The following is a 16,428-nucleotide window of genomic DNA, read 5'->3' as shown; positions in this document are numbered from 1 at the left end:
CATTGGAAGACATAGTGGGATTACACTGCAACATCGCATACAGAGTCTCATCCTTATTAATTTTTAAAATATAAATTTAATTTTTTTAGTTATATTTTTTTTATAATATATTAAAAAGTAGCGTCTGACCTGAGGGCGTCAACGAATTCTTTAAGGTATCAAAATAAAAGAATAAAACATTAAAAAAAGTGAAAGTATAGAAAATGTGGCTGCTGGGATTCGAGCCCAGGTCTCCACGGCCACAACGTGGAATTCTTACCACTAAACTACAGCCACCGCATATGTTATATGTCTGTAAAGTTAATTTATGTAAAAAGTTATATTTAATTTATATAAGTTGAGTACATAATTAGATTAAATCAGAATGAGTTCCGTTGTTGAACGTCGTAATTAGGCGCAGCACCGTGAAACGACGCCAGCAAGATTAGGGCAGTTCGCAGTACATCGGTCCTTTTCATATAAAGCGGCCTCGATTTCTCCAGGAGCCCTAAATTTCAATTCATTTCCCAATTAGATCCTTGCGTGAATAATTTGGCCGTCGATTGGAATTCATGGGTATCTCAAAAAATCGGGATGAACCTGCGGCACCGACCCTCTCCGAATCGGAATCCGGCGAGGAAGAAGAAGAGGAAGCTTCCTCGGACGAAGCTGGGTCCGACGAATCCGAATCCGAGCCCGAACAGACTCAAACCGCCAAAAACCCCGCACCATCGGCGCCGGTAAAAGCCCAGCCTCTGTCGTCCTCGAAGCCCCAGGGGCAGCAGGTGAAGCAGCCGTCCTCTTCCTCCGACGAGGAGGACTCCGGATCGGATACGGAGTCAGATTCCGATGGGCAGGAACAGAAAGTCAAGCCTGTGGCATCCAAGCCCGTGGATGATGGGCCTGCAACCGATTCAGGCGCTAGAAAGTCGAGATCTAAATTCGTGGCTCCGGTAAAGTCCGCTGCCGCTCCGGAAGAGAAGCAAGCGGAGGAGAAGGATACGAAGAAGTCTAAGAAGCAGCCTGAGATCGAGAGCTCCGAGAAGAAGCCTAACGACGACCCAAAGAAATTGCTTTTCCAGAGGCTTTGGAGCGAGGGCGATGAAATCGAGATTCTGAAAGGAATGATAGACTATGCAGCCAAGAAGAAGTCCGATCCTGTTGCTGATTTGAGTGCATTCCATGATTATATCAGGAAGAATTTACATGTAGATGTGACCAGGGCTCAATTGCAGGACAAAATCAGGAGGTTGAGGAAGAAGTATGTCAACAATAAGAGCAAAGAGAAGGAGGGAAAAAATCGAACATTATCAAAGCCGCACGAGTACAAGGCGTATGAATTGTCCCAGAAGATTTGGGGGAACAATGGCGGGGCTGAAACTGAGGGTGAAAAATCAATTGAACCTTCAAAAGCAAATGGCGGTTCAGTGAGGAAGACTCCACTTAAAAGAGCAATCTTTAATGAGAATGATGAGGCTAAAGATGCAAAGAGTGCAAAGGTTTCAAGCGGCGAAAGGGGAAATTTCTTAGCAGTTCCAACGCTCACTTCCATGGGCACGAGCGTGGAGGATAGGGTTATGAGGATGGGAGCAGAGTTATTCGAAACAGGGAAAGGGCACGATGGGGAAAAGGAGTGGATGAGGCTGAAAGTTGAGGAGGCAGAAGTGTACATGAAGCAGTTGGAGCTGAGGCATGCACTGACTAAGCTTGTTGTGGATGCTTTGAAGTCTGATTAAGCCTTTCGACTGGTTAATTCTCGTTGCTTTACCATGTTATAATGTTATGTTAGGGGACCTTAAATTGTGCCTTTTGGATGACTATGTTTTCATTTTCTTAATCAGCTAGTCTTTACTTTTGTTTAGTTTGAATCGCTTTATTTCATGTTATATGTGATGGTATGTCAAGCTATGTAGCTATTCATGATGGCAGTTTTTATAATCCTAGCATTGTGTCTTCTTGTTGATTCTGCATTTGCATGTTATTCTATGTAGTTTCAGTAATATATATTGCTTCTTGATTGAGTTTGTTCTTTTTTGATGTTACGGATAATTGGATGAATCCATCTGCTGCCCCAATTGTGACATTATTTTCCAGGAGTTTTGGAGTCCGTCATAGTCGTCATCCTCACCCTTGCCTTCTCTTCTTTCAGATCCTTTGGTCTCATTTCTGAATTGTCACATATTCGTAATAGTTAAAACATAGTTTCTATCCTATTAATTCACCCCATTGTTACCATCAGTTCAGCTGCTTCCCACTCTAAAATTTAGGAATTCGGTAATTTTCAGTTCAAAACCTTAAATCAGCGTGTGCTTGATTGTAGTTTGGTGTGTTCTGATGCATCATTCAACTAAAGTGTGATATGATTGTTTGGAGATGAACATTTGTTTATTGATGGTAACTTTTGGTTTGCTGATTTCTCAATCTCTCCCGTCTTCTTACACTACTTTCACTTGGAGATATTTGTTGTATGTCTGCTCTTATTGCCACACCTTAGTTTGTACATTCCCTTTCCAACATTGTTGCCAGTCTTCTGGAATTGGTTGTGATTTCTTTTTGGCATTTGCGACGGCTTCGGTTGCAATGTTATTCTTGCTACTTTAATCCTTCAGAAGTTAACTCACTGTTCGTTTCAATTTTGATCTATGCCTTCTGTTCCATTGAATTGGCTATGAACTTCTCAGAACTCTTGGTAAATGGCTGAACCCCCTTTTGGTTTGATGATATGGATCCATATGTGTGATGAATGCAAGTGAATTGTTGAACCCGAAAAGGTGCTGTCTTGGTTAATGGTATCTTTCCATTGACAAGTATCTGTGTATCCTATCCTCTACAGTGATCCCTGTTCGAATAAAGTACTGATTTTGGTGATTACTCTATATTAAGAATGTCTGACTCCAAGGCCCTTTTGATGAAACTCACAACAGATTGATTGTTAGAGATGAAATTTGTTATTCTTTAAAAAGGGTACGATCCAAATCCTATAGAATGTTTATGAAAAATAAGAAATGTACGATTTATTTTGAATGAGGAAATCAAGTTGGCTGTGGAGTCAAAATCCCTGTTGACTCTTCTTTATTTTATAAATACAACATTTTACCAGACTCCCGGGAGCAGAGCTCTCAGAATAACCAATGGGTTTGTTTGTCTTGGGCCGGGACTACTGCTCCAGGATCTCCTCAATATTCCCCTAATTTACCAGACCTTTATTCGTGAATTAAAAAATTATTAAAATATATACATTTCTAGAAACTGCTTCAGAGTTCTTCCAAGTTCCAACTACGAATATGATGATGATCCAATCCAACACCGACACTACTTTGCTTCGGAAAATTTTTGCATTTTACGATCTTCACTGTGCCGTCTCCTTAAGTAATCAGGAATTATCAGTGTTACGGACAGGGTATAGAGAATGGCTGCCTACCGATGGAAGAGCTTCTTCGAAGATGAGGATCGTCCGGAAAAGCCGAGGAGGTATGGTGTTACGGAAATGAGAGGGCCCAATTATTCTCTCTTCTCCCAGAACCTTCTCCAGGTCAGAATTTCTAACCCTCTGTTCCTTCTGGTTCACTAGTGGAATGAGCCTTCGTTCAATTCAAAGTTCTCTTCATGAGATATATATCCTTGTATACTTGTGCTTACGAAATCGAGGTAATCGAGTTTGTACGAATCGTTGCAAATAGATGGGCTTATTTATCTTTTAATTTTAATTAATTTTGTGCCGTTAATGAGTTTTCAGTTTTGTGTCAAGATTTTCAGTTTCGAAGTTGATGAATTTTCAGTTTTAGGTACAAATTCTGCATATTAATTTATTATTAAAAATTTTAAAAATAAAAAATAAAAATAAAAATAAATAAAATAATAATAATAATAATAATAATTTTTTGTTCTCCTTTGATGGAGTTCCATATTTGGATTGATTAACTTCCATCAAGCATTAGTATGTAACAAGCAATTAGATTCCTGGTAATTGGAGTTTCATGCTATAGTAGATTGTTAAGAGAGTCGTCTCTTGATGGATATCTTGATTGTTTCGATTGTCATATTGAGCTATGTAAAGATCTTTTGATAGCCACTTGGAAAAGATGTTGTGCCATTAACTCAAACGATGTGTGTGGTACAGGATGTTTTTGAGTCCATGGGAGAGTTTGTAGATGGCTTGAAATTTGCTGGAGGGTCTCATAGCTTGATGCCAAAAGATTATATTAAAGAAGTGACTGATATGGCACACAAGCACAATGTGTATGTCAGCACTGGTGACTGGGCAGAGCACCTACTGCGTAAAGGTCCTTCTTCATTCAAAGACTATATTGCAGTAAGAGGATTCGATGACTTTTCCCTTCGAAAGAAACTTTGTGTTTTTTAGTTCTGCTGCTTTCACTGGTGCGATATATTGTTTTTTTAGGAATGTAAGCAATTGGGTTTTGATACGATTGAGATTGAAGCTGGATCACTCGGAGTTCCGGAAGAGGCACTCTTGAGATATGTCAGGCTGGTAAAGGGTGAGGGTCTTAGAGCTAAACCCGTGTTCTCTATTAAGGTTAATAGATCGGATATCCCAGCTAAAGATAATAAAGCATTTGGATCATATGTGGTTCCTGCACCCCGATCTTCAGGTGAGCATTAATTCGATTTTCTATGGCTTTTCATGTCGGATTATGTGGATGGATGCTAAGATCTTCTACTTGAAAGTTAGCATACACTGCATAATGGGTCAATATAGTTTTCTATTTATATTATTAGTTAAGGATCAATGTGATTTCTCTCTAGATTTGTTGGATGGAGTCTGTTACACATATTGCAAGGTCTTTCAAAGAATGGGCCAGGCCAGGCCAGGCCATTCCTTAACATTTTTATTTTCAAGGGACAACATGTCATAGTAATGGGTATTTCTCTTTCTAATTCTTTTGAGTAAAGTGATATTTAAGTGTATCTTGATTCACATTACCCTACCTTCTCTTTCAGTCCTTTCATCTACCCAACGAAGGCACTTTCTTTCTTTCTTTCTTTCTTTTTAATAGGCTATGCTGAATGAATTGCAAAAGTGTTCTCTGTAGGTAATGCCGGTTATACTTATGCTCATCGTATTTTCAGTGAATATGATCCTCTAGTGTCAGAATCAATAAACATTTCAAGATGGTCCATTGCAAAAGATTACAAATACTTTGTACTTCCTTTTTTGCCCATTGCCCATTGCTATTACGTATTCTGTTGAAAGTGTGAGGTCTGTCAGTTGCTCCAGTCAATGTGCGACCTTTACTATGGTTGTCCTAATTGTACTAATTAATTTACTAATGTGAGGCCAATATCATTTTGCTTCAATGTGGCCTAGGATTGATCTTAAACTAATCTAAATTGAGACATGATGTGAATTTGTAATTTCACTTACTAATCACTACCTTTCGGAACTAAAGGCAATATTTTTGCAAATTTTATACTGCAGAGCTTGTTGAGGACATTGATCTTCTGATTAGAAGGGCAGAGAGATGCCTTGAAGCTGGGGCAGACGTTATAATGATCGATGCTGATGAAGTCTGCAGACAAGCTGATTCAATGAGAGCTGATGCTATAGCAAAAATTGTGGGCCGTCTAGGGCTTGAGAAGACAATGTTTGATGCATCAAATCCTAAGACATCTGAGTGGTTCATTAAACAGTATGGCCCAAACGTAAGTTGTTTTAATACAATGTTCCATTTGTCACTCAGGTTTAATTCACCAACAAAATTTATAGCTTGATTACTTATTTGGCTTTAGGTAAATCTTTTTGTCGAACATTCTCAAGTGATGGGCCTGGAGTGCCTCCGCGGCCGTAACCTCGGCAGAAACCATTCTTCTATTCTTGGCTCCTCATATTTTCTCTTTTAAGCTGGTATTGATAACTCGGGCACAGTGTTGCTATGTGTAAACAGTAATATGTTCTGCTCTGCATCGTGACTATAATGTATGCGATATGCCTATCAAGCTATTGTTTTCTTATTTGTGTAAACTACCCTATTCCAGTATATACCGAGTACCAGCATTATGTATCTTCAACACTGAATCTCCATCAAATTTGGTGTTTGTCGAATTAATACATTACAGTTGATTGAGTATCGATCTCTGGTATCTTAGAAGATGCCCTGATGGGTAATTACTGCACTTCTATATCTTGCATTTGATGCTTGCAGGTTTGAATCTTTGGTTGAATGCTATGAAATAGTTAGGTCCCTAATCTTTTGACCTTGGATAGAATCTTTCGATGCTTCTTTATGTCAGTGGTGGGAACTGGGAAGTGCAATGTGACAATGTCCTGTATATGTTAATTAACTCGGCATGCTGTTAGGTGCAAGAATTTATTTCAGTCTCCAGTGTCTCCACTTGCTTGCCATGTTATTGTCAGCTCTCCATACATCACTGCACACAACAAAAATTGGTAAGTCATTCTGTTGGTCCCTGAGTTAAATTTTGTGTGTGTATATATGGGATTTCATAAAACTGAGGTGGGCTTTGTCTAATCTTGATTTTTCGATTGATTGGATAATTCGTTGAGAACATGTATTTAGCTGGTCTGATAACGTTGCCTGGACACACCAGTCTTTGTCAAAATTTCTGGTATTGTATTGATTCGAAAATGTGTGGAATAGTATGACAAGTATATTTATTACTTCTATCTATTTCCTTCATTTAATGAATTAGGTGTGTAGGATGTGGATTGGTAGGGTTTTGGTCCCCCTTTATCAGTAGCGTTCAGTACAGACACTATCCGGGCGCAAAGTGTGATAAAGATCGGATTTTTTTTTTGCGTCATTTCTTGGATCTCGACTTTTCGTGTCTTAATTAGTACTTGCTGATTGCCGTTCTTGGTGCTTTTGCGACGAATTGTTCTTCCCTTTTCTGCTTTTTGCTGCAAGAAAGTGCGATTCACAACGTCGATTGATTTAATTGCATGGGAATTTGAATTCTTGCCGGCGTGTTTAATGGCTGCCATTCTGTGTGGTGGATTCTGGAGGTCGAACGGAGATGGAGATCGACGGTGAAGAATTATGGATGAATTAGGTATGCTGTGGAATTGATTGATGAATAGTATTGGTGGAATTAGGATTTTAATGGATTTCTTATCAGGATTTTTAGGTTAGGGAGGAAGACGACGTACAATGCCTGCGCTTTGGGGTGCTTTGAAGAAATCCGTGCAGTGCAGAGCCGATCCGAGGGATGTTTCTGTTCCGACCGGCGACGGCGATCGAGCTGAGGACCTCAATAGAATCGCGACAAAGAGAGGCGGAGGCGGCGGCGACGACCGGTGCGGTTGTTCGAGGTCGATTGCCAATTTGAAAGACGCGGTGATCCATGGAAGCAAGCGCCACACAGAGAAGCCTCCGGCGTGCAGCCCCAGATCCATTCGAAGCAGCGAGCTACTCAATCCGATTACACACGAGGTCGTGCTCGATAATTCCACCTGTGAGCTCAAAATTAGCACCGGTTTCAAGGACGGCTGCGCCGTCGCCGGCGATTGCGATGATGATATTTCTGACTTTGTTGGAGTGCTGAAGCCCGGCACTCCAGGCCCCGGCCGGTTCCCCGTCGGACGAGGATACCGGCGGTCCGGCATCTTGGGCAGTCCGATGCGGCGGACGTCGAGCAGCCTCTCCCGGAGAAGCCCTGGATTCGGCGGCCTTTCCGCCAGGCCAAGATCATCCTCCAGATCATCGGATTCCTTCGGAGCCCTGATCTGCCATAAATGCGGTGATCAATTTGTCAGATGGGAAGCCGTCGAAGAGCATCATCTCTCCAAACACGCTGGTTAGATCCTTCCAAATTCTCAATTTTTTCTTGCAGCCATCATTTGAATTATGTGTGTTGTTTCAGTGACGGAGCTAGTCGAAGGCGATTCATCGAGAAAGATCGTGGAGATAATCTGCCGAGCAAGCTGTGGCCGGAGCAGCAGCAACGGCAACGACAGCCAGTGCAGTGGAATCGACAGGATCCTTAAAGTCCACAACATGCAGAAAACAATAGCTCAATTCGAGGAGCACCGCGAGCTCGTGAAGATCAAAGCCAGCAAGCTCCCAAAGAAGCATCCGCGCTGCCTGGCCGATGGCAACGAGCTGCTGAGGTTCCACGGCTCGACTCTCGAATGCTCTCTCGGCACAAAGGCCTCATCAAGTCTCTGCAAGTCGGACACCTGCCGAGTCTGCAGGATTCTGCAGCACGGGTTCTCGACCAAGAAGGAGTTCACCAATGGGATCGGCGTCTTCACAGCTGCAACAAGCAGCAAAGCGTTGGAATCGATCGAATCGCCGGAGTCCGGCGACTCGTCAATACGAAAGGCTTTGATCGTGTGCAGAGTGATAGCCGGGAGAGTCCATAGGCCGGTCGAGAATGTGCAGGAGATGGTTGGGCAGTCGGGATTCGATTCGTTGGCAGGGAAAGTGGGAGTGCACTCCAACATTGAGGAGCTCTATTTGCTGAGCCCCAGGGCACTGCTTCCCTGTTTTGTGGTCATTTACAGGCCTTGAAATTGCTTCGGTCTTCTTCTTCTTCTTCTTCTTCTTCTTCCATGGAGGTATCATATGAGTAGGTATGTGTATGTATGGACGTATACACTGTTTGCTTGGCAGTAATTGTCGGTATTTATTTGCAGGGGAAGCTACACTGTAAAAAAAAAAACAAAAAAGAAAAAGCACAGGGGATTAATTAATGAAATCAGAAATGTAGAAGAAGATTCATTGGGAATTTGGAGGCTAATGTTGGGCTGGGCTTATTGGGCCTTATTATTTTATGTTTAGAAATTGGGCGTTTTGATGCAATTGGGAGGAAGCACGTGCGGCGTTCGTGGCCAGATCAAGCAACAAAGTGCGATGATTTCTCGTCAGTCAGTCACATTGATTGAGGAATTTGAAATTTCTTGATTTGACTAGAGTCTAATTTTATTTTATTTTATACTTTCAGTTGTGACTGATAATTGAACATCTTCCAGTGAAGCTCTCTTTGTATACTACAATCTAAATAAAGAAAAATTTAAAAGGATAGATTCGTGATCGTGAGGTAACGGGTTAAATCTTGTCTCCAAATCTACTGTATAGTTCGCCTCTTGTCGGATCTAATTTTGGACGGTCACACATATCTTTTTAACATTTGCATAATATAAAATAATTAACCACCTTCATCTCATTAGTCTTCGTATCACTTTAATACAAAAATATATATATATTTCACTTTAATACAAAAATAAATATATATTTCTCTTATCACTAGCATATTATTTTTATTTTATTCTATTCACCTAGAGTCGTACCCTTTTTCCCATAAAAAAGTTTTTATTTTCTATATATGTCTGACTCAAAACAAAATTGTAGTTTTCTAATTTAATAGTTCTACTATTTATCTAATATAATAAATATTTTTATAACTATGCAAATGTCATTCTTTGTATTTGTATTGTAAAGAACAATTTGGTAGTGTAGGTGGATTCACAACTTCTTGTAACTTTAAAATTAAGGGTTCAAACCTTCGCCGTCACCAGTGAAAAATTTTTTGGCTTTCGATTTCCCATTGGATATGATAAACTAAGGGTGTGTTTGTTTGGGGATTCTCCTCCAAATACACTATTCATCTCAATTTTTCTTCCAAACATATATTTTTTGTCTTTTTATATTATACTAAAAATCAATTTTTCATTCAAAACATCACATCAACACCTATTTATATCACATCATACAACTATACAAATTCAAAATTTTTACTATTCAAATTCCAACTCAAAATTCAAACCCGCAAAGGGATGAAAGGTGAAATATGTCATAATCAAAATGATCACTTTCCCGAAACTTATTATACAAAGTATTGTACCCATAATTCTCCGCATGGCATGTTAAGCCAAATCTCACTTACAATGATTTGTTAGAAAGAATCGTCAAATGGGATATTTAGCCTAATATTTCAGTTTTTGTATCTTTTGTTACTAGTAAAATATAGTATAATATTATTTGGACATGTTTTGAAATTGTTTTGTAGCTTTCGATTGGTTTTAAAATAGTTTCAAAATGGGAGAGATGTTAGCTGACAACACATAAATAATTAGTATATTCATAAATGATTATTTTTCATATCAAATTGAATTACAAACTAAATGTTTAATTTAATATAAATGAGTATTTAATTAATAGTTTAAACAAAACAAAAACATTTTGAGCAACACTTTAAATGAAAAATATATTTTGAGGGTTATGTTTTTTAGAGACAATTTAGTGTGAAGAAAACCAAACACAAGTTTGATTTAAGTGTTTCTTTGGCACTAATATTTCAAATTTTACTATTTAGATTTTATTTTTTCTTTTACAAAATATTTCATCAAATATTTTTACAAATCGAATTGAATAGTAGAATATTTTTACAAGCATTACTATACAACCCTAATTATATATACCCATAAAAGTTAATCAAGTATATGCCATGATCGATGTGTTCTATGACGGGATATTGCTCGAGGCGGCGCAATTCTTTGATGTTTATGGGATTCGCGATGGAAAGATACGCATACAAAAGAATTAATGGGCCGGAGATGGACACCCACGCTGTGTCGAAGCATTCGGACATGGTCGGGGAGTAGCTGTTGTGGTACCATCTTGCTTCTAAATTGTAAACCTCACAAAGTTCTCCCCACTGAGCCCTTCTTGTGATCAAGAAAAAGAAAAAAGTTCAAAAATGACACCTTGATCTGAGTTGAAAAGGGCCAAGAAACACATGAGAAGGTACTCAGGGAGACAATCCAATGACTTAACATCCCACCTTAACAAAAACAAATTAAGGGTTATATTAGTTTGTTTGTTCATTCGAATAATGAAGGGCTATCGATCAATGCTTAATTCTTTATATATAAGAATGGATCACCTCTTGATTGATTGCCTCAGTGAAGAGTTGAAGTTCATGAAGGAATCCCAAGGCCCACATGAAGCACTCAACCCCATCTTATTACATAAACACTTCATAATAAGTTAATATTTACAAAAGACATAGCTAAGTTGCACGACAAATAAAAAATAAAAATCAAGAAGAACAAGCATAACTGTTTGTTGTGTTCACTCAAATCCCAAACAATTTTTAATATATATTTTATTATTTTATAAAAAAAATTAATATTAGACTTAAATATATATATTTTTATATTATACACTTCTTTTTATACTTCATATAATAAAATATTTCAAACTAAATATTAAGCAAACACACAATTTATAGATAAACTAATTTATCCCATGGTTATGTTTTAAAGTATTTTACATTTAGCAGTTTTCTTTTATTTATAAATGTAATACTTATATTTTAAATAAAAATTAAATAATGAAGATAATAATTTTTTATATAAAAATACTTATAAATTTAAAAATAATAATGATGTCGAAAACAAACCATCAAACCCTAAAAAAATTGGTTTGTTAACGGTAATGTTTCTTCCCTCTCTCTATTTATTTTTTCCACTATTTATTCTATTTAAAATAAAAAAATATATATCCCAATCACATCCTAAATTTTGCACAATAATTATCATGTTGAAATTTGGCAATGTAAATGTTTATTATTTTCAAATTACATCGCATTATATATCACATCAAAATAATATATACAGCTGCACATTTCACTTCATAAAAATTACACTCTCAATCCTGATAAAGATAAAGTCTTTTATTTAAGTACAAGAATTTAGATAATATAGATAAGTTATTTAGATAATAAGAATTAATTATTTAATAATTAAAAAAATAAAATTTGTATTTAAATATTTTTAATATTATATCACATAAAATATATACGGTATAAATTTTTTAAGAAAATAAAATTTTATATAATACAAATAAATTAAAAATATATATTTACTTTATAATATATTAGTTTTATATATAAAAAAAGATGAAAAATTTTAAAGGTAAATAAAAATATTTATTAATTTTTTGAGTGAATCTTGTTTAAAAAATTAAAAATTTAATTAAATTAATTTATATTTATTAGGTATATTTAAAATTGATAAATTTAAAAAATTATTAATTTTTGTTGGACGGTTAAAAGAATAATTATCTTTGACCAAACGAGGTGAGTACATTATAAACTCCTTTTTCATAAAAATATATTTATTTTTTATTTATTACAAGTCAATTTTTTTAGCATTTCCACTAAGACCTAAGTCATATATACCATAATATTTTACTACTATTATTTTACTTTTTGTGCAGGATTTCTAATGATGCAATTTTAATAAATTTTAGATTAAAATATATTTGTGAGTTTTGATTATGAGATTTTTATACTTTCGTCTCTTTGAAAACTAAAGGTTTATCTTTGGATGAAGTTTAATAAATATTATATTTTAATTAATAATTGATGATATTTTGATATGTGAATATAATTTTAGATTTATAATTTGTAAAATTAATATAGGCTATGTAGATAAGTATAAATATAGGATATTTGTAATATATAATGAGTCTATACATATTAAAAAGAAAATAAATATTTTATATTTGAACAATTAAAAATATCAAAATATATAGGAGTATTAATGATATACATTTGTATAATATTTTTTTTAATATATAGGAGTATTATAATCAAATCAATAGAAAGGTATAAAACATAGTTATTTTGATTGTTTTTATAAATTATACTTGAGCGTAATAATAATAATAATAATAGTTGAGTACATAAATTAAAAAAAAAATAAAATTGAAACATGTCAAATTATAAATAATACTAGCAGTAAAAAATTAGAGCAGATTTTTGATTTATTTTTTGATTTATATTTATATATATTTTTAAAATTTTTAATTTTAATATCAATTTAAATAATATTTTAATATAATTTTATTTAAAAAAGTGAGTTGGATCAGCCCATGTCAAATTAACGAATGCAGCGTCAGACAGGCCCAGGCTGATGATACTGCTGAAGGGTTCGAATAATGAGTGACCAAAATTTGAACTAGAACATATTTTTTTCGTCTACTTAAAAAAAATATATAAATATTTATTTTTTTATACAAAATTTAATAAATAATGTGTTTCAACTATAGTTTTAGTATGTGAAAATTATCTTATTTGTATGAAATTAATATAAAAATATTGATGTAAATAAATATAAATACGAAGATACATATAATATGTTATAACATTCATACATATTAAAATAATAGATTTGGACAACAAAAAATAACAATATAGAGTATATATTTACCAAGTGAGTCGGATAAAATATTTTTTTCAAAAAAAAAAAAAAAAAAGTAAAGGTTTAGACTAATAGATGAACTTTTCTCAATCCTTTACTACAGCCCCCTTTCCCGTTTCCAAACCATTAAGACAACAATAGCTCAGACAGGGAATAATAACAACAAAGTAGAACACTAAACTGACTAATTCATCAATGGCAAGTTTCAAATTCGATCCATCAATTCCATGTTTGGTGTACACGACATCGAAACTGGTCGAATTACGACGCAGATTCCGGCGCGGCGCCTTGCCTTGGGCGTCTTCCTTCAGCAGGAGGGCCGTCCCTTCGTCTAACATAAGCCTTGCTCTTCTGTTTCGAGCCACCTCTCGACTGCTTCGGCTGGTACGTCGGGTATTGGCAAGGAATTATCTCTCCATTGATATACTTATCTCCTGAAACAACCAAAAGAATAAATAAAATGGCGACAGATGAGCTGAAGGGAAGTTATCGACAACATTAGTACAATCAATTATAAGCCTTTTGCACGAACAATCAACAACCTCCGTAATCTTTGTTCTTGACGTCGATGTATGAGTCAGGCAAAACCCACAGGACGCCGGGTAGTCCTGCAAACGACGAACATAACCAACCTGTTAGTCGTGGAGCTCCGCGTGCATAATAAATGATAGATTCGATATCGAAAGACTACCCTTGAATTTCTCAGACGTTTCTTCGGATACGGTGCATTGAAAACCGGTGTATGTCGTCGTGCTAAATGCATACATGTTCTTCTTTGCCTCTTCCATGCTGGTGTCGCGCGCCGGTGGTTCGATATAAAGAGAGCATTAGATATTCTCTATATGATAAATTTAAGCTTTTATTTTTTTCATAGAACATTGCGATCAATACCAAACTTTTTCCTATTTTGAAAATTTTACAAAACTTAAAAGCTTCTATATAATCAAAGACAACTCTTGTCAGTCAAGAACCCAATTCAAATACAAAGCAATTCTGAGTTTCTAACAGAGCAATTCACTACAATCTTTGCCAATCAAGATCCCAATACAAAAATTAAAATCTAACTTATGGTGTTTCTTTTGTTTTCTAGCAACTTGAACCTATGATGATTACCAATTAGCACACATACAAAGAAGGCCTATGATGTGGTAAATATATCCTTGCAAAACTGCTGATTTAAATCTGTTATTGTGTTCTAACCAGACAACTACAGTATGAACTATGAAGTACTAAAAATTCTTGAAAACATTCATTTATCAGTAGGCGAAGGAAATGGAAAAGACTAAAAATAAGAACATCAGAAAACCTGCCAAGAACAGTTGCAAGAGTGTCGAGATAGGTGTCGATCATTTGCTCCCTGGTGGGTGAAGGATCTTTGGGAAACTCCATCACAATTAGCCAGTGGTTGTAGTCACAGCCGGGTAGCATTATCGTTTCCCTTTCCTCACCGCCGCTGCTGCTGCTCCTCCTCGAAGAGTAATCCCCATCGGTCAACGCTCCGACGGCCGGAACATCACCAGTTCTTGATTTAATCGGATGCCGAGGAGCGCAGCGGAGGAATAACTGGGAGGACGACGGAAATGGAAAATTAGGGCTTTTTGGTTTAGGGATTGAAATTAGGGGTTTGGGAAAGGAGACGAGGTTTAGCGTTGCCATAATTTCTCAGACAAGATTGCTCAATCGCGCAGCCGAAGGAGAAGATTGATGATAAGATTCAACCCTAGCCTTCACTGATTATCGGAAGTTCTTCGAATCTTCAGATTCTCAAAATTTTAAAAAAATCTGCCCTTTGTCACAGATTTTTCCCTTAAAAAAAAAAAAAAAACTTTCCGATATCCAATGCTTGTGGGGCCCTTCCCTGTTCAGAATATTTGCTTCTGCATTTTTGTGGTGAACATAAAATTACGAAATGAAAGGAATTCTTGTCCATTATTGAAATGAAAAAACAAATAATCTTCTTTGTCAAACAACGTTAAACCGATCGAAATTGGGATAAATTAAGTATGGCATTTGGATTCAGGCAGCAGGTGATTTGAGCTTCTTGGCAATGCCTGCAATATACTTTCCCTGATGAAAAGCTTGCCCTAATTCGAGCTCGGAAGGCTGCCGCGATCCATCTTCGGCGAAGGTTCCCGCGCCGTAAGGACTCCCTCCCTTTATCTTCTCCATCTCGAACATTCCGGCCCCAAATGTGTACCCGATCGGCACAAATATCATGCCGTGGTGAGCCAACTGAGTCACGGCAGTCAACCTGCGCAATCGATCAATCAAATATCATTAAAAGCGAAAGAATCTTCAAATCTAGAAAATTAATTAATTAATTAATTGATTAATTAACCCAGCCCTAACTCACGGTGTGGTTTCTTGGCCGCCGCCTTGGGAACCGGTGCTGTAGAATATTCCGGCGGGTTTTCCGGCGAGGGCCTGAGTCCTCCACAGCCCGCCGGTGGCGTCGAGGAACGCCTTGAACTGCGCAGCCATCATGCCGAATCTAGTCGGAAAGCCGAATATGAATCCGTCGGCCTCGGCAAGCTGATCGGGAGTGATCACCGGCGCGTCGCTCTTCGCCGGAGCGCCTAACTTGGCGAGAACATCTTCCGGCAGAGTTTCCGGCACCTGTTCCATCGCCGGCGACATTTCCGGTCAATTAAGATTTAACACAACTTCTCATAACTGAATCTAAATCAAATCAAACCTGCCACAACTGAGCCTCCACTCCTTCCACCGAATCGGCCCCTTTCTTGATCTCCTGCGCAAGCTTCTCCACATGTCCGTACGTCGAATAATAACTGCACATACACAAAAAGGATTTTATTAATTCTGCAAATCTTGAAAACTCTTGTAAGAACAAGTCATTATAATTATTATTACACAACGTAAACTTTGGTCGCCATTTCTGTCGGAAAACTCTGATCTGAACGAAGGAAGAAGACGCCTGTGTTATCTGTGTATGCGTGTGTGTATATATAGTCGGAAATGTTGATTATTTCTTAATAGCCCAAACTCTGTATGTATTATTTATTTGTGTTACTAATAAACGAATATGTGTCAAATATAGGAATGTATATCATGCATTGGGGAATTATATTAAAGAGCATTTAAAGCATTTTACATTTTTGCTTAAATTGAAAAAATAATGAAGAAGATGGAAAGACATACTTCATCGTCATAAAGACCTCTGCTCATTCGACGGAATACAAATTTTAATAAAAATGAGTAATAATAATTATTTTTTTATAGTAAGAAAAATATAAAAATAT

General features: G+C 36.7%; 5 protein-coding genes and 1 non-coding gene across 8 annotated transcripts; 3 read left to right on the top strand and 3 right to left on the bottom strand.

Annotated features, from left to right (window-relative positions):
- Nucleotides 1–204: 204 nt before the first annotated feature.
- TRNAH-GUG (transfer RNA histidin (anticodon GUG)) lies at nucleotides 205–276 on the bottom strand. The gene has a single exon. It is a non-coding gene; the product is annotated as a tRNA-His (tRNA).
- A 96-nt stretch (nucleotides 277–372) lies between these two features.
- Nucleotides 373–1,942, top strand: LOC127249597 (STOREKEEPER protein-like). Its single transcript, XM_051272495.1, has one exon. It carries the CDS (start codon nucleotides 552–554, stop codon nucleotides 1,713–1,715), a length of 1,164 nt encoding a protein of 387 aa, XP_051128452.1. The 5' UTR covers nucleotides 373–551; the 3' UTR covers nucleotides 1,716–1,942.
- A 1,301-nt stretch (nucleotides 1,943–3,243) lies between these two features.
- LOC127249599 (protein HEAT-STRESS-ASSOCIATED 32) lies at nucleotides 3,244–6,070 on the top strand. The gene is made up of 5 exons (XM_051272497.1): nucleotides 3,244–3,511; nucleotides 4,100–4,291; nucleotides 4,382–4,592; nucleotides 5,420–5,643; nucleotides 5,731–6,070. Exons 1-5 carry the CDS (start codon nucleotides 3,389–3,391, stop codon nucleotides 5,839–5,841), a joined length of 861 nt encoding a protein of 286 aa, XP_051128454.1. The 5' UTR covers nucleotides 3,244–3,388; the 3' UTR covers nucleotides 5,842–6,070.
- A 648-nt stretch (nucleotides 6,071–6,718) lies between these two features.
- On the top strand, nucleotides 6,719–8,982 carry LOC127249596 (uncharacterized). Of its 3 annotated transcripts, XM_051272493.1 has the most exons (4): nucleotides 6,719–7,011; nucleotides 7,078–7,755; nucleotides 7,822–8,518; nucleotides 8,597–8,982. In XM_051272493.1, the coding sequence occupies exons 2-3, from the start codon at nucleotides 7,110–7,112 to the stop codon at nucleotides 8,469–8,471; spliced, it is 1,296 nt and encodes a 431-aa protein (XP_051128450.1). In that variant the 5' UTR covers nucleotides 6,719–7,011; nucleotides 7,078–7,109; the 3' UTR covers nucleotides 8,472–8,518; nucleotides 8,597–8,982. The 3 variants fall into 3 exon arrangements, with proteins under 3 accessions (XP_051128450.1, XP_051128451.1, XP_051128449.1); XM_051272494.1 differs by having other exon boundaries at nucleotides 7,087–7,755; nucleotides 7,822–8,982; XM_051272492.1 differs by having other exon boundaries at nucleotides 7,822–8,982.
- Nucleotides 8,983–13,218: 4,236 nt separating this feature from the next.
- On the bottom strand, nucleotides 13,219–14,952 carry LOC127249603 (DAG protein, chloroplastic-like). Its single transcript, XM_051272500.1, has 4 exons — nucleotides 14,475–14,952; nucleotides 13,860–13,957; nucleotides 13,711–13,776; nucleotides 13,219–13,602 (listed from the first exon to the last, which is right to left on the bottom strand). The coding sequence occupies exons 1-4, from the start codon at nucleotides 14,822–14,824 to the stop codon at nucleotides 13,430–13,432; spliced, it is 687 nt and encodes a 228-aa protein (XP_051128457.1). The 5' UTR covers nucleotides 14,825–14,952; the 3' UTR covers nucleotides 13,219–13,429.
- Nucleotides 14,953–15,049: 97 nt separating this feature from the next.
- LOC127249604 (probable NAD(P)H dehydrogenase (quinone) FQR1-like 1) lies at nucleotides 15,050–16,259 on the bottom strand. The gene is made up of 4 exons (XM_051272502.1): nucleotides 16,040–16,259; nucleotides 15,864–15,957; nucleotides 15,522–15,784; nucleotides 15,050–15,419 (listed from the first exon to the last, which is right to left on the bottom strand). Exons 1-4 carry the CDS (start codon nucleotides 16,060–16,062, stop codon nucleotides 15,185–15,187), a joined length of 615 nt encoding a protein of 204 aa, XP_051128459.1. The 5' UTR covers nucleotides 16,063–16,259; the 3' UTR covers nucleotides 15,050–15,184.
- Between the last annotated feature and the right edge of the window lie 169 nt (nucleotides 16,260–16,428).

This window comes from Andrographis paniculata, unplaced genomic scaffold (genome assembly GCF_009805555.1).
Source record: "Andrographis paniculata isolate CXL003 unplaced genomic scaffold, ASM980555v1 Contig36END, whole genome shotgun sequence".
NCBI lineage: Eukaryota > Viridiplantae > Streptophyta > Magnoliopsida > Lamiales > Acanthaceae > Andrographis > Andrographis paniculata.
The sequence above is the reverse complement of the archived record's forward strand: the minus strand, read 5'-3'. Positions and strand labels throughout refer to the sequence as shown.

Coding starts and splice junctions, on each gene's coding strand:
- LOC127249596 (XM_051272494.1), top strand. CDS start 7,110: ATGCCTGCGCTTTGGGGTGCTTTGAAGAAATCCGTGCAGTGCAGAGCC. Junction 7,756..7,821: donor TCATCTCTCCAAACACGCTG/GTTAGATCCTTC, acceptor GTGTTGTTTCAG/TGACGGAGCTAGTCGAAGGC.
- LOC127249599 (XM_051272497.1), top strand. CDS start 3,389: ATGGCTGCCTACCGATGGAAGAGCTTCTTCGAAGATGAGGATCGTCCG. Junction 4,593..5,419: donor TCCTGCACCCCGATCTTCAG/GTGAGCATTAAT, acceptor TTTATACTGCAG/AGCTTGTTGAGGACATTGAT. Junction 5,644..5,730: donor TTAAACAGTATGGCCCAAAC/GTAAGTTGTTTT, acceptor ATTTGGCTTTAG/GTAAATCTTTTTGTCGAACA.
- LOC127249603 (XM_051272500.1), bottom strand. CDS start 14,824: ATGGCAACGCTAAACCTCGTCTCCTTTCCCAAACCCCTAATTTCAATC. Junction 13,958..14,474: donor CTTGCAACTGTTCTTGGCAG/GTTTTCTGATGT, acceptor GCGCGACACCAG/CATGGAAGAGGCAAAGAAGA. Junction 13,777..13,859: donor AACGTCTGAGAAATTCAAGG/GTAGTCTTTCGA, acceptor CGTCGTTTGCAG/GACTACCCGGCGTCCTGTGG.
- LOC127249604 (XM_051272502.1), bottom strand. CDS start 16,062: ATGGCGACCAAAGTTTACGTTGT. Junction 15,958..16,039: donor GCGACCAAAGTTTACGTTGT/GTAATAATAATT, acceptor GTGTATGTGCAG/TTATTATTCGACGTACGGAC. Junction 15,785..15,863: donor TGGAGGCTCAGTTGTGGCAG/GTTTGATTTGAT, acceptor GCGATGGAACAG/GTGCCGGAAACTCTGCCGGA.
- LOC127249597 (XM_051272495.1), top strand. CDS start 552: ATGGGTATCTCAAAAAATCGGGATGAACCTGCGGCACCGACCCTCTCC.